The following is a 13,691-nucleotide window of genomic DNA, read 5'->3' on the forward strand; positions in this document are numbered from 1 at the left end:
CAAATTTCTTCAAGAGTTTTGAAATTAAGAGCAGTAGAAGGAGCACAGTTGACAATATAATAGGCCATAGAAATTGTCTCAACCCAAAAATTCTTTGCCAATTCTGCGTTAGAAATCATGTACCTCGTTCTCTCCAAAAGTGTTATGTTCATGCGTTCGGTCACACCATTTTTCTAAGGTATCATCCTGACAGTGCGATACCGAACAATTCCTTCATTTTACAAATTTCTTCAAATTCTCTTTGATAAAATTTCATGCCATTATCTGTTCTAAGCTGCTTGATCTGTTTACTTGTCTGTTTTTCAATCAAAACTTTCTATTATTTGAAAGTGAGGTAAACATTATTCTTATATTTAAGAAAATAAACCCAAAATTTTCTTGAATAATCATTAATGAAAGTCAACATATACCTGACACCACCCTTAGACGGAATACGAGATGGACCCCAAAGATCTGAATGAATATAATCAAGAGTACCTTTCGTCTTATGGATTGCTGGAGAACTGAAAGTAACTCTTTTTTTCTTCCCAAAAACACAATGTTCACAGAATTTCAGTGACCGAGTACTCTGATCGCAAAGAAGTCCGCTTTTGCTTAGTATGCCCAAACCTTTCTCGCTCAAATGTCCCAAACGCATATGCCACAATTTGTTGATGTCAGAATCAGACAAAGATGATGACGAAACTGCAACCGACCCTGTGACAGTAAATCCCTGCAAAACAGTGGCGGAGCCAGAAACAAATCTTAATGGGGGCAAAAATAATATTAAAATTTTTTATCCACTTTTTATCTACTTTTTTAAGCAAAAAAATAAATAAATTCACCAATAAGTACAAATGATACATTTATTTCATGAAAAACATAAAAAGACAAACTCAAAATTATTAATGTAATAATAATTTTATTTCAAAAACAAACTAAACTATTTACAATTGCTCACGACGAATTTTCATATTTTGATAACGGTTTATAATTTTATCATTTTGAATTTCACAAAGTATATTTTTCTTAATATAAGTAACTAAACTAAATTTTGTGATCCATTCTTTCACATCTTTTCTAAAAAAACTCTGGGGGCACACTTAAAATTATGTCAAAATTGTATAAGTATTATAGAAATTTAAGGGGGACAGTGGGGACCCGTGCCCCCAGTGCCCCCACCTTAAATCCGCCCCTGCTGCAAAACATATAAACTACCCACCCTGCAAGCTTTTATTACAACGAGAGCATCTTTAAAAACCTTCATAATGCCATTTGCAGCTGCGTATTTGCACCCAAGAACCTCTAAAGTGTCCAAAGAGATGAGATTATTTTTCAAATAAAAAATATGTCTAACATTAGTGAGCGTTTTCACAATACCATCATACATTTAAATTCAGATTGTACCCTTACCAACAACATTATAAGTAGGGGTGGCAATTTTCGACACGACCTGAAAATACGACACGAACCTAACACGAAATTAATGGGTTTGGGTTGAGGTTTCGGGAATTCGGGTCAGAATCGGGTTGGACCCGATGAACCCGAAAAGAAAACAGGTCGATTTCGGGTCAACCCGTAGTGACCTAATATGACCCGATATGACCCGTTTACGAATTAAAAATAATTTAATAAATATAAAAATAATTTTATCTAACTAAACTAAGTTATTCTTTTTTTCAAAGGCATTAATTACTTAATCCTAAATGAATTTATTTAATTTGTGTGAAGTTGAAATTATTATATTTAGACAAATAATATATTATATTAGTTTTTACTTTTATACTATTTTAATTTATTTTATATTTTGTTTGGAATAAAACACTTTTACGGTGTTTAATTTATTTTAGATTTGGTTTGGAATTATTTATTTAAATTTTTATTACTTGATTATGTAATTAGTTTTGTGAGAAATTGATTTTATTAGAAATTACAGTGATAAATTAATAAATTAAAATTAAGTTTCGGGTCATTTCAGACCGACCCGCCAACCTGAAATTTTCGGGTTCGGGTCAGCATACCTGACCCGTCACGGGTTGGCGGGTCGGGTTCGGGTCAACAGATTTTCTGACGGGTTGACCCGAACCCGACCCGCCAACCTGATTTGGACCCGAATTGCCACCCCTAATTACAAGCGGCCTTATTGTCCATCAAAACAATTCCACCATTTTAAAATTCATAAGTACAAAACAAATCTCTATTGGGACACATGTGATAAGAACACCCCGAATTTAAAATCCATTCATTTTTAAACTTTGTCCTGTCATCAGTCACAAAAAAAATATTTCCTTCATTCTCATTAGCTGCAACACCAGTTTCGGCAGTCTCAATATTTTTCTCACAAGATTTTCTCTTTTGTTTCAATCTATTTTTCAATTTGAAACAATTTGCCTTAATGTGCCCCATTTTATAACAATAATTCCACTCCACATTTCTATGTCTTGATTTAGATCTACTACTGTTAAATTCTCTTCTTTCAATTTTGTCCCTAACAACCAGACCTTCTGCCTGACCTCCATTAATCAGATTTAATGTTTAAAATCATAGTATCGCGAAAATGTTTAAAATATTGGGGAAGGGGACACAAAAGTAACAGGGTCTGATTCTCATCATCAATTTTCGAATCTATATTCTTCAAATCCATAATAATGGAATCAAATTTATCAATATGTGAGAGTATAGATGTACCTTTAATCATGTGAAGCATATACAAACTTTGTTTTAAATAAAGCTGATTCTCAACTGTTTTTTTCATATATAAGATCTTAAATTTGTCCCACATGGTCTTTGCTGAAATTCCAGTGACCACTCCCGTAAAATCTCGTCAGAGAGATTTAAAATAATACTAGATCTTGCCTTTTTATCCATCTCAACAAAATTTGCATTTGTCACATCCTCTGGCTTTTTCTCAATTCCGTGTATTGTTAGGTCAACTCCATCTTAAACAAAAATGGTTTCCATCTTGAGCTACCACATCCCAAAATTGACATTCCTGTCGAATTTCTTGATAACAGTCTTTGTTATTGTCATTGTTGTCACAAAATCCAAAACCTCCGAAGAAGGTCTGATATGAATTTGTTAGGTCTGCCCAGAAAATTGACGAAAGAATTTTTGGCAACTCCAAAACAAATAACAAAGCAGAGATAAATAAAACAGAAACACAAAAATTTACGTGGTTCGATCAAATTGACTTACGTCCACGTGCAGAGGAGGAGCAATATTTTACTGTGAATAAGAGAATACAAAAAATACCTTAGGAAAGTGTTCAAAACTCAAACCACCTAATACTAAAATACAAGAGAGCCCAAAAACATTTAACTAAACAAATGGTTTAATAACTCAAAGGTTCAAATAACCCACTAATGCTCTCTTGATTTTGATGCACTTAATTCCATTACAGGTCTACTATATTTATAGACAACTAAGGGAAAGGTTCACTTATACAAAAAGCGATGTGGGACAACGTCACCTTAATATTATGTGTATATATATATATATTTCTTTTCAAGCAGGATTGTGGATTGATAGTCGGATTGTACCTTTCTTGTGACTCCAATTTGGATCTATAGATGCATGTGAAATGTTGTACCGATTCAAGTCCACTTTTCCCTTTTATTTTTAATTAAGGTCAACTTTATTGATGCCGCGTGAATGTTTATGCGTTGACGTTTACTTCACAGAGATTCTCGAGTTGGCATAATCATGGACATAAAAAAAAAAAAAAAGAAAAGCAACTAATGGAAAGATCTTCTTGAAAATGTTTCTTAAGTGCCAAACCAAACACAATTGGCTTGTAACTGATGTTAATGAAACTAAAGAAGAGAAGGACCAAGTTATACCCTTCTGTTCAAAAAAATAAATAAATAAATTTTATACCCTTTTTTTTTGTTTTTTATTTTTATTTTTTAAAACTGAATCAACATTGACTTTTCAACAATCTTTTCATAACTTGAACTGTAAACTCTCTATTACAGATGAAACATATTACCAATTGGGATACACTCAGTTCTACTCTTTATTTCTCTCAATTTTGCTTTCACAGCATATCCACACTTGAATTTTTAACATTTTTGTAATATTCGAACTATCTCTACCCCATGCAAACTAGTTTACAAGATATATCATTATAACTGACACACAGAAAAAAAATTAGTCATGCGGATTAAAAAGTAGAATAACGTTTACACTTTTTTTTTTTAATACGGCAAGGCAGTGCATAAATTAAGTAGTAACAAGTCTTACATGACTAAATCCTCTCCTATCAGCCTCGACGAGGTTAGCATGTCCATAGGGGTAGGAGGAGAGGAGGTAGCTCTAAACAAGAAATAAAAGGTACAATAAGGCATTAACAGCCTGGATTGACAAAAAGTAAAGGGGGCAAAGCCAGTGATGATCCTATGTTGGCCAAGTGGGTGATTCGAAATTATCAACTGAACTAACTTGTATTAAGAGTCCACTTTTGATTACCATTGCAAGCAAAAAATATCAAATTAATAAAACGTGAAAAATTCTTTGTTTAAGGCCAGGTTAACATTTTTTTTTTCAATTTGTAAAGGGCAAGAAATTCCCGCAAAAGTACTAGAGATAAATATGCATATATCTTATTTGATTTTTTATATTTTTTTATACTTGTCTTTTACTTTCAGTATCATTCGAGATTCAATACAAGAAATCCAAGAAATTCACTGTTTTACAAAACCAAAATACAAAATCATCCGTATAATCAATTGACAACCTATTTCGAGTTGGAATCTTATTCTATCAAATAGTAATCAATGAAATCGAATTCAGCTGCTTTACTTCCATCTACTGCATAACCAGCAATTCAATGTCATAACTGCAAAAGAAGTATGGTCATCATGATCAAGATATCACCCAACCGCAAAACGATTGATGGCTTGTAGTTTATACCTTTGCTTTCCTCACCTTCTCTTACGAAAGGACCTAGCGGGCAGAGTTGGGATACTCTGTTCATTCTTGAAGAAATTTTCAGGATCTACCACAGTCTTCACTTTAACCAATCTGTCAAAATTGTCTTTGAAATATTTGCGCCCATAAACTTCTCCTTCACTATAACTGTTCTTCCCGTTATCAGTTGTACCGATATCAAGATCCCTATAGTTGAGAAAAGCCTGCCTTGGATTACTTGATACATAAGGGGTCGTGAAACTGTACAGTTCCCTTGCTTGCTCGAGGTATTGATTTGTTATGTTGGGGCTCGCATCGTCCCAATTCACTGAGTATTGAATCTTGTAAATGATCCCTGCCCTGTGAGGAAATGGTGTTTCATTTGCAGGGATTTCACTCATTCTTCCACCATATGGATTGAAAACAAGTCCAGGTTTTCCTAGCTGAACCATTTTCTTGAAGATTGAAGTCAGTGCATCCTTAGGAATTGGGGTTTGGACATAATCTGATTTTCTCTTCAAGAAATTGACATCAGAAGTTCTGTTAAGAAGAAGTTCAGGTTTTGCGCCAATGTCAAAATTGGACCAGAATAGCATTGACTGTATCCAGCTCCCTTCTTTACAATCACTTTTCTGCAATCCCAGAGCAGGGAATCCAGCATTCATCACAGACATAAGACTGTCTGAATCTCCTAGATACAATGCAATGAATGTTAACCTGATGATCTTCTGACCCTTACTTTTGCCACTTTTTGAAGTAATTGGTTGGACAAGAACTCTTATGAAGAGACCATTGTCGATTTTGTCAGCAACATTCTGCCACTGAACAAGAATATCTGTTGCATTTTCTGCCTCAGTCCTTTGAACATTAAAGACAGTCACTATCTCAGGCACCTGGACTAACTTAAGTTTGTATGCCAAAACAACCCCAAAACTGGCACCACCACCACCCCTGATAGCCCAGAAAAGATCTTCCCCCATCGCCTTTCTATCCAAAACCTGGCCTTTAACATCAACAATCTGTGCATCAAGAACATTATCCACCGCAAGACCAAATTTTCGCAACATTGCACCATAACCACCCCCACTGATGTGCCCGCCAACGCCTACAGTTGGGCAAAGACCAGCAGGGAATCCATATACTTTGCTCTTCTCCCAAATTCTATAGTAAAGCTCCCCGAGCGTCGCCCCGGCTTGTACCCAAGCAGATTCGCTCGGGATATCAACCGTGATGGACCTCAGATTAAACATGTCAAGAATGATAAAAGGGACATCAGAAACATACGAGATACCTTCATAATCATGACCGCCGCTACGGATTTTTAGCTCCAGCCCCGTTCCTTTGGTGCACAAAACTGCTGCTTGAACATGTGGGATTTCCAAGGGTGCGACAATTATGGATGGTTTTCTAGTACTGGATGTGTTGAACCTAAGGTTTCTAACATAGGCCTGTAATACTGAGTTGAAAGAAGTATTTGTTGGACTATACAGAATGTTAGAAATTTGGCCACTTGGAATTCCATTTTTTGTTAGACAACTTGCAAAATTGTCATAGATTGAATCTGAAGCTGCAACACAAAAGGGTTGAGAAATTGAAGTGAAAAAAGGAAAAAGAACAAGGAGGAGAAGAAAGGGGAACATGGTAGGGGGCAGCATGTAATTTGGCAACTGAAAGTTGTTCTAATAGTAGCGTTCCAAGGATGTACTCAAATAAGCACCAGGACAGAACAAAAGGAGAGCTGTATTATATACCTGTTAAAGTTGGGTACTATACAACTATATTTTCAGAATGCAGGCTGGTCGAAACTGCGAAAATTTTGATGGAAATGTAATGGGAACCGGAAATTTCGCCGTGAAGATTCCCTTGAAGGCCTAAACTTTGACCACGGAATTAATGGTTGACAAAATATTAGGCCAATTTAATCCCACGAAGGCAAAGACAAGGACAGATACAGATTGACAAAGCTAAGAATGAATAAAGGCCGTGTTGGCTAATTGTATAATGTTTCCACTGTGTCTAGTTAAGTATCCAACAAAGATTTTTTCTACCGGGTATTATTTTTGGCCTAGTATGTTTTACACACTTTCTTTAAATTAACATCACTTTTTCAAAAAAAAAAAAAAAAAAAAGAAGAAGACACCGTTTTAAGTCTTAACTAGTTTCCATTAGCTACTAAAACTCGTTTTATACCATTTACATTGTTATAAATATTTTATTTTCAAAAAGGATTGATAGTATAATTGTACTTAACCTTTGTGACTCGAATTTGCATCCATAAATGCACGTGAAATGCTGTACCAATTAAGGTCCACTTTTTTTTTCCTGAGAATTGGGGTCCACTTTGTTGATGCTTTATATATGTTTATGCGTTGACGTTTCCTTCACAAAGACGCAAAACTAATCTTTTTAAGGCAATTATAGCTCACATGATTGATTCTCGATTCTCAAGTAATTGATATCTTAATTAATGTTTAATATTCAATCAATGATTAATTAGTATATTCTATTTAATAATAATTGACCGGTATATTTGGTTAATTGATATCTTATTCAATCAAATGATTAATCAAATCAATCAAATAGTCAAAGATATTATTTGTAGTTATGAATTATGGTAAGATTTTCTTGACGGAAAGAAATTGTAGGGATTTTGATATTTGTTAGTAAGGATCCCTAACATAACTTATAAAAAAGCCTGTGATACTCCATCTACAAAAAAGATTTTCTGGGTAGGCATAGGTTAAAAGACTTCTGATTCTAAGAAGACAAGGAGGTGTATGGGATTAATTTACACTTGACAATAATGATTAAAGATAAATTATTTAGATTTTTGCTACTTATTACATGTCGTTTGTACTTATTTCATTTAACAAAAGATTCTCGAGTTGGCATAATCATGGACATTAGGAAAAAAAAAAGGCAACTAATGGAAACATCTCGAATGAAACTTGAAAATGTTTCTTAAGGGCCAAACTAAATGCAAATGGCTTGTAAGTGACGTTAGTTAAGCTAAAGAAGAAAGGACCAACTGTTATACCCGTCCGTTCGAAAAAAAAAAAAGAAAAAACTGTCCTACCCTCCTTTTTTATGTTATTTCATATTTATTTTTTTTAAAAAGAATCAACAATAATTTCTCAATTATTTTTTGATAATTTGAACCCGTAAACTGTTTATTATAGACAAAACGTATTACCAATTAAGAAGCCACATTTGGACTTTAACATTTTTGTAATATTCCAACTATACCTATCCAACACGAACAAGTTTGCAAGATATACCGTTACAACTAACACAGAGAAAACCATTATTCATGCAGATTAAAAGTAGAACAACATTTAAACCTTTTTTTTTTTAAGTACGACAAGATAGTGCATAAATTCAGTAGTAACAAGGCTCACATGATTAAATCCTCTCCTATCAGCCTCTATGAGATTAGCAAGTCCATAAGGGGAGGGGGAGACGGGGGAGTTCTAGACAAGATATAAAAGGCAAAATATGGCCTTAAAATCCTTGATTAACACAAAACAGTAATGGAGCCAAAGCCAGTGTATAATCCTATATTGTCCAAGTGGTCTGGACAGTGATTTGCTTCACAAGGGAACCCGTCACCTCCTTCATTTGCTGCAGAAGGGGCCCCTGCTTGCAATCATCCACAAGACAAGGTTACGGATGTAGGGGGGGATGGGGTATGAAGCGGCAAATTCAAAACCCCAAGGTGAATCTCTGACAGTGTACATTTTTTTTTTTTTCCTTTATGTTTTTTTTTTTTAGGTGTGTCCCGCAGGGAGTGGATCCCGCAGACTATTCACCACCCTCAGCAACTTGCTGGCAGCAAGGTTCGAACCAGGGACCCGAGGCTCCATTTTCAGCAACCTCAACCACCAGACCAAGCCCCTGAGGGCTTTATCCTTTATGTTAAATATGGTTTGAAGTTTTAAATTGTGCTTAAATTTGGCAGTGGAAATCATTCTATTTATTTGAGTTTAGAATCATCGAAGAACTTGTATATGGGTTAGGATTCATATTTAAGTCAAACACCTGTGAAAATGTAACAATTTCAAATTTACAATTCTTTTTTTTTTTTTGGGGGGAGGGGAGGGGAGGGGAGGGGGATATAAAAGAGAATTTTATAAATTTTAATATTTCTTCTTTGGGGGGCATACTTGGACCTACATTAAAAATTTTTGAATTTTTTGAAAGCCTAGAAGTAAATTTTTTAAACTTGAAGTCGGTATGGATAGGTGACAGAGCAATATGACCGTCATATTCAACAACTTTTAGCATTTGGATGCAAGTTTATGGAAATTTTGTTAGAAAAATATATTGTATTGATATGATATACGTGAGATAAAAATATAATTAAAAAATATGCTGAGAGAACTTATCTACTCTTTTCATTCTATTGAAAGTATCATATTTTTCATTTTAAAATGTTTCAAAATGTTTGTCATGTTGAAAAAATCAAAACATTTTAATCTTTCATTCCTATATAATCCCTTCCTTTAATGATATATATATGTTACCATTTAAACTCAAAATTTGAATTTATGAAGATAAAATTAAAAAAATATATATAAATATTATAATCAAATCACTATCTTTAAAACGTTGGATTTTCGAAATATGACAAACAAATTGATACGAAATGAGTATAAAAATTTCCAATCAAACATGTAGTTATTTCTAGCCACCGAAATGGTTTAGACCAATCTTTATGTGCCAAAAAGTTCAGCTGCAATGTTGGTGGTGCTGCCAAGCTGATGATAATAGAAGCCAGCAGCCTAATGCCCTTTGTGATGGCAAATTAGGCAATCCGCACCAGCTTGTCGCCAATAGCTTAACACAATTAAACTTAGCCGTCTTGTCAAATTGTGTACAGTCCCATCATCCCCACTTGTTTTATTCTTGCCTTGTTGTCCGAACCTTCCTTCAACTTGATTTGTACGTGTTTTTCTGGCGGAATAACAAAGTAAAAGTGATGTACCAAATTGCACATGTGTGGTTATGATTGAATTGGACCGCTTCAAAGTTCAAAATGAAGACAAATTGAGCCAGGCTTACCGCACATGGTATTGAATAGTACTCAGAAGGGGACAGAGGAAGCATCTGCTTCTAGACCTCTAGTCAAGTTCTCTTGCTCATTTCCTCGGAAAGCCCATAAGTTTTAGTAATTAGGCTTTTCTCCTACAACTTACTTTGATTCACACCTAAGCGTTTGTATTTGATAAGTTGTAGGACTCAATGGGGCTGGGCCAGCCCGAGCTCGGCTCGTTCGGCCCGACAGAAAGCCCGATGAGCCCGATCATTTAGTGAGCCGGTCTGAGATTGAGCCTAAAAATTAGGCCCGAATTAAATGTGAGCCGAGCTTGGGCCTTATTAGGCTCATACCCGATATAGGCCCGGCCCTTTAATTACACATATATATAATATTTATATTTTGATATTATGTATAATTATATATCCAAATATATTTTTGCTAAATACTAAATATATATATAAATTACAAAACACAAAAACACATCTAAAGACTCTTTCATGAGCTTTCTTGAGAGCCAATATTAGTAATGCATAACTAAATCTCTAATTTTTCTTATTGGTTGAGTAACTTTTTGTATTGGCATATTATTGGTTGATTTTTTTTTTTGGTCTACAAACACAAAAATCATCAAGCATATTTGGATTTAAATCACAAGATTATAAAAAAAAGTTTCAACTTTTAAAGATGTATTGGCTTATGATTGCATGTTTTATTACTATTTTTCATGCATTTTAAACGGATTACATATAAATATTGTTGAAAAAATTTTGGTTTATATACTTTTTAAGAACTATTATTTGTTCATGTTTAGTTTTAATATTATAGTCTTGTAAATGTTAAATTAGTTTTACAACTTAATAGTTATAGTAATTATATTAAGAAAATTCAGGAGTAATAAGTGAGCTTGGGCTAAGCCCGATTAAGGCTCACAACCCGAATATTATGTGAGTTGAGTATGAGCTTCACATTTACGAACCCGAAGCTCATAGCCCGAAGCCCGAAAATGTCTCAAATTAAATGAGCTGAGCTTGAACACATCAAAGCCCGACTCATTAGGCCCGATTGACAGGCCTAATAAGTTGGTCAATTGAATCTATACATTACATCAAGGGATAATTTCATAATCCTCCATTGAGGGTTTTAACAATTTCATCTAGTTCTCTTGAGATTTGAATAATTATATATACCTCCCCCAAATTTACCATTTTAGTAAAAAAACTATTTAATAGCCAAAATTTTGAATGAATAACCCAAAATATCCTCATAAAATTGTGAAATTTATTTTACCTTCTTATAAAATTATTCAAAAACTGTAGAACATGAACAAAATCTTAAATTCATTTTCAATTCTCATTTCTACTATTTTAAACCTTTTATATTACCACATTTCAAATTAGTACCATTATCACCATAACCATTACTACCATCAATCCTTAAATTTCAAAACCTCAATAGAAATAAAACAAAAATCTCACTATCAAACTCAAAAATTTCAATAACCACATCAATATTACGTCCTTTCCTTCAAATGTTTGAGCATCAATACTAGCCCTATCCTTTTTAAATCCAATTTACATCTTCTTCTATTCATCTCTAGATCCTTCAAACAAAGCTAAAATTAATTTTTGATATGTTATTATTGTATTTAGGACATGATCGGTTATTCCACTAGTGAATTTTATTTTTGTTTTCATTTATTGTCTAATTGTGTGATGTATTCATATGAACAAAATTAGGAGTGGATTGTTTAATTACATGAAAAAATATTAATATGTTAAGGGTATTATAGTCATTTGGTAGGGTCAGGGAGGTATGTGTAATTGAAAACTTCGAGAACACTAGGTGAAATTATCAGAAATCTCGAGGGAGGTTTCCGAAATTATCCCTTACATCAACGGAAAACTAGTGCCCATAAAAATCACTAAGGGCTAATAATACAAGGGACACACAACGTATAATACTTCACCAAATGAAGTCATATTTGTGATGGAAAGAAAGAACATATCCTATTACAAAAATTAAGATTATCTGGGCCGCGAATGGTTGCATGGACATTCAGAAGTTTCAATTTTGACGATTACCATCATGAATAAGACACCAACGTATACGCAATGTGTTATGCTGATAAAGTCATTTCTGAAATTTTGTGTAGATACATTGACAATTGACGAAAACCTTTGTACATTAATTGAAACAATTGGTACTGGAGTTCATTTTTCCCCCAATTCGCGTACCATCTGATCAAGAATTAGAGGGTTCAAACAAAATAAGTCAAAATGTCAGATATCTAGTGCAATTTACACGCAAATACATGTGAAGCCGTGAAGGCCAGTGGCTTTGGTAGACGAGTCAATTCGCTTGTCATGTTGCAGGTAGACTTTGTCCGGTGTCTCCAGAATATACCGACTTTTCTGAGATTGCCCGGGGGAGAAATTTGATGCTTGGAACATTTGCAAAATGAAACTTGGAAGGCATTCAGCTTGATTAGTGGATTGAAGATTACAATTTGACATTCGGCAGCCGCAATCATGCAGTAATCTCCAAAGTTAAGTGTCTTTTCTGTTGAAAGAAGAGTAAAACACATTGGACATTGATTTGGTAATATGTGTTGATCCTCTTGTCCTCTTCTGATTTAGCACTGCTTTGCAAGAACTATTAAAAGAATATATTGTTATAAATGTTTTTAGAAGCCTAAAGCTACGTTTATAAAAGTATTGATAGGCTTGTTATATATGCATGCATGCATACACACATAGACATATACATATACATACACATACATACACATATATATACACACGCAGATAGAGAGAGAGACACACACACATAATCACTACAAGAAGTTGAAAAAAGGGCAAAGACAAACAAAAAGGACATGAGCTGATTTTTGCCGGCTAAAGTCATCGCAACTGCTCTTCTGTCTTACATTCTGTGCCACTCTATGAGTTTGTTTGGATAGGGTATTATTTGAAATATTATTTGGAATAATTACTGTAGCACTTTTTATGATGTGATGTATGTGAGATAAAAAGTTGATTGAAAATATAAAAAGGTGGGTTAGAAAATGTGTTTATGATGCAAGCGAAATATTATTTGGAATAATGTGTGTATCCAAACACTCCCATTCTTATTTCTCCTATATAAAAAAAATATTTCACTCTCTTCAGAAAAAAAAAATAAATAAGTGAATAAATGATTGAATAGAGGAAAGAAAGAAAGAAATAAACGAAAGATTCCATTCTCATTTCATAGAGGCACCCAGGACAATTCACGGTTCAAAAGAAGAAAGGTCAACCAGATTGTCCTGCACGATTCCTATCCTTTTCTATTTAGGATTTTCTTTTCTAATTTTTCAATTGTCAATTGATTTTGACCAGATATTTATCAAACGATTTATTCCCTATAAATCAACAGTAGTAAAGTGTAAATTCCCACATTTTAACAGTTGTGGATAATTGACAATAACATTTTCAGCAGTTCTCCACTCACTTCTCTTTGTGATTGTCAAATTTATTGTCATTTTCTTGCATTGGATCTGTTCATGAATCATGATGCAGTCGATAGCAACTTGGCGAAATTGGTGTTAGGATACCCAATTAGTTTGTTCTTTATATCGTTTTCAATTCAACAGCATTGCTTTTACTTTTCTCCAGCCCCCTTTTTTTTTTTTTTTATTGATGCCAGTAGCCTCCACAAGATGGATTTATGACCTTGTCAACTGAATATAGAATCAATTTCTTAATTACCTGGTGCAATTCAATGGATA

At 33.9% G+C, this 13,691-nt stretch overlaps 1 protein-coding gene across 1 annotated transcript; it reads right to left on the reverse strand.

Moving 5' to 3' along the window:
- Positions 1-4,651: 4,651 nt before the first annotated feature.
- LOC113707773 (berberine bridge enzyme-like 21) lies at positions 4,652-6,631 on the reverse strand. The gene is made up of 2 exons (XM_027230096.2): positions 4,891-6,631; positions 4,652-4,816 (listed from the first exon to the last, which is right to left on the reverse strand). The coding sequence occupies exon 1, from the start codon at positions 6,540-6,542 to the stop codon at positions 4,902-4,904; it is 1,641 nt and encodes a 546-aa protein (XP_027085897.1). The 5' UTR covers positions 6,543-6,631; the 3' UTR covers positions 4,652-4,816; positions 4,891-4,901.
- Positions 6,632-13,691: the final 7,060 nt, after the last annotated feature.

The sequence above is a fragment of the Coffea arabica genome, chromosome 9c, assembly GCF_036785885.1.
Source record: "Coffea arabica cultivar ET-39 chromosome 9c, Coffea Arabica ET-39 HiFi, whole genome shotgun sequence".
Taxonomy (NCBI): Eukaryota; Viridiplantae; Streptophyta; class Magnoliopsida; order Gentianales; family Rubiaceae; genus Coffea; species Coffea arabica.

Bases quoted from the DNA above. Each gene is read 5' to 3' on its own strand.
- LOC113707773 (XM_027230096.2), bottom strand. From the start codon at position 6,542: ATGCTGCCCCCTACCATGTTCCCCTTTCTTCTCCTCCTTGTTCTTTTT.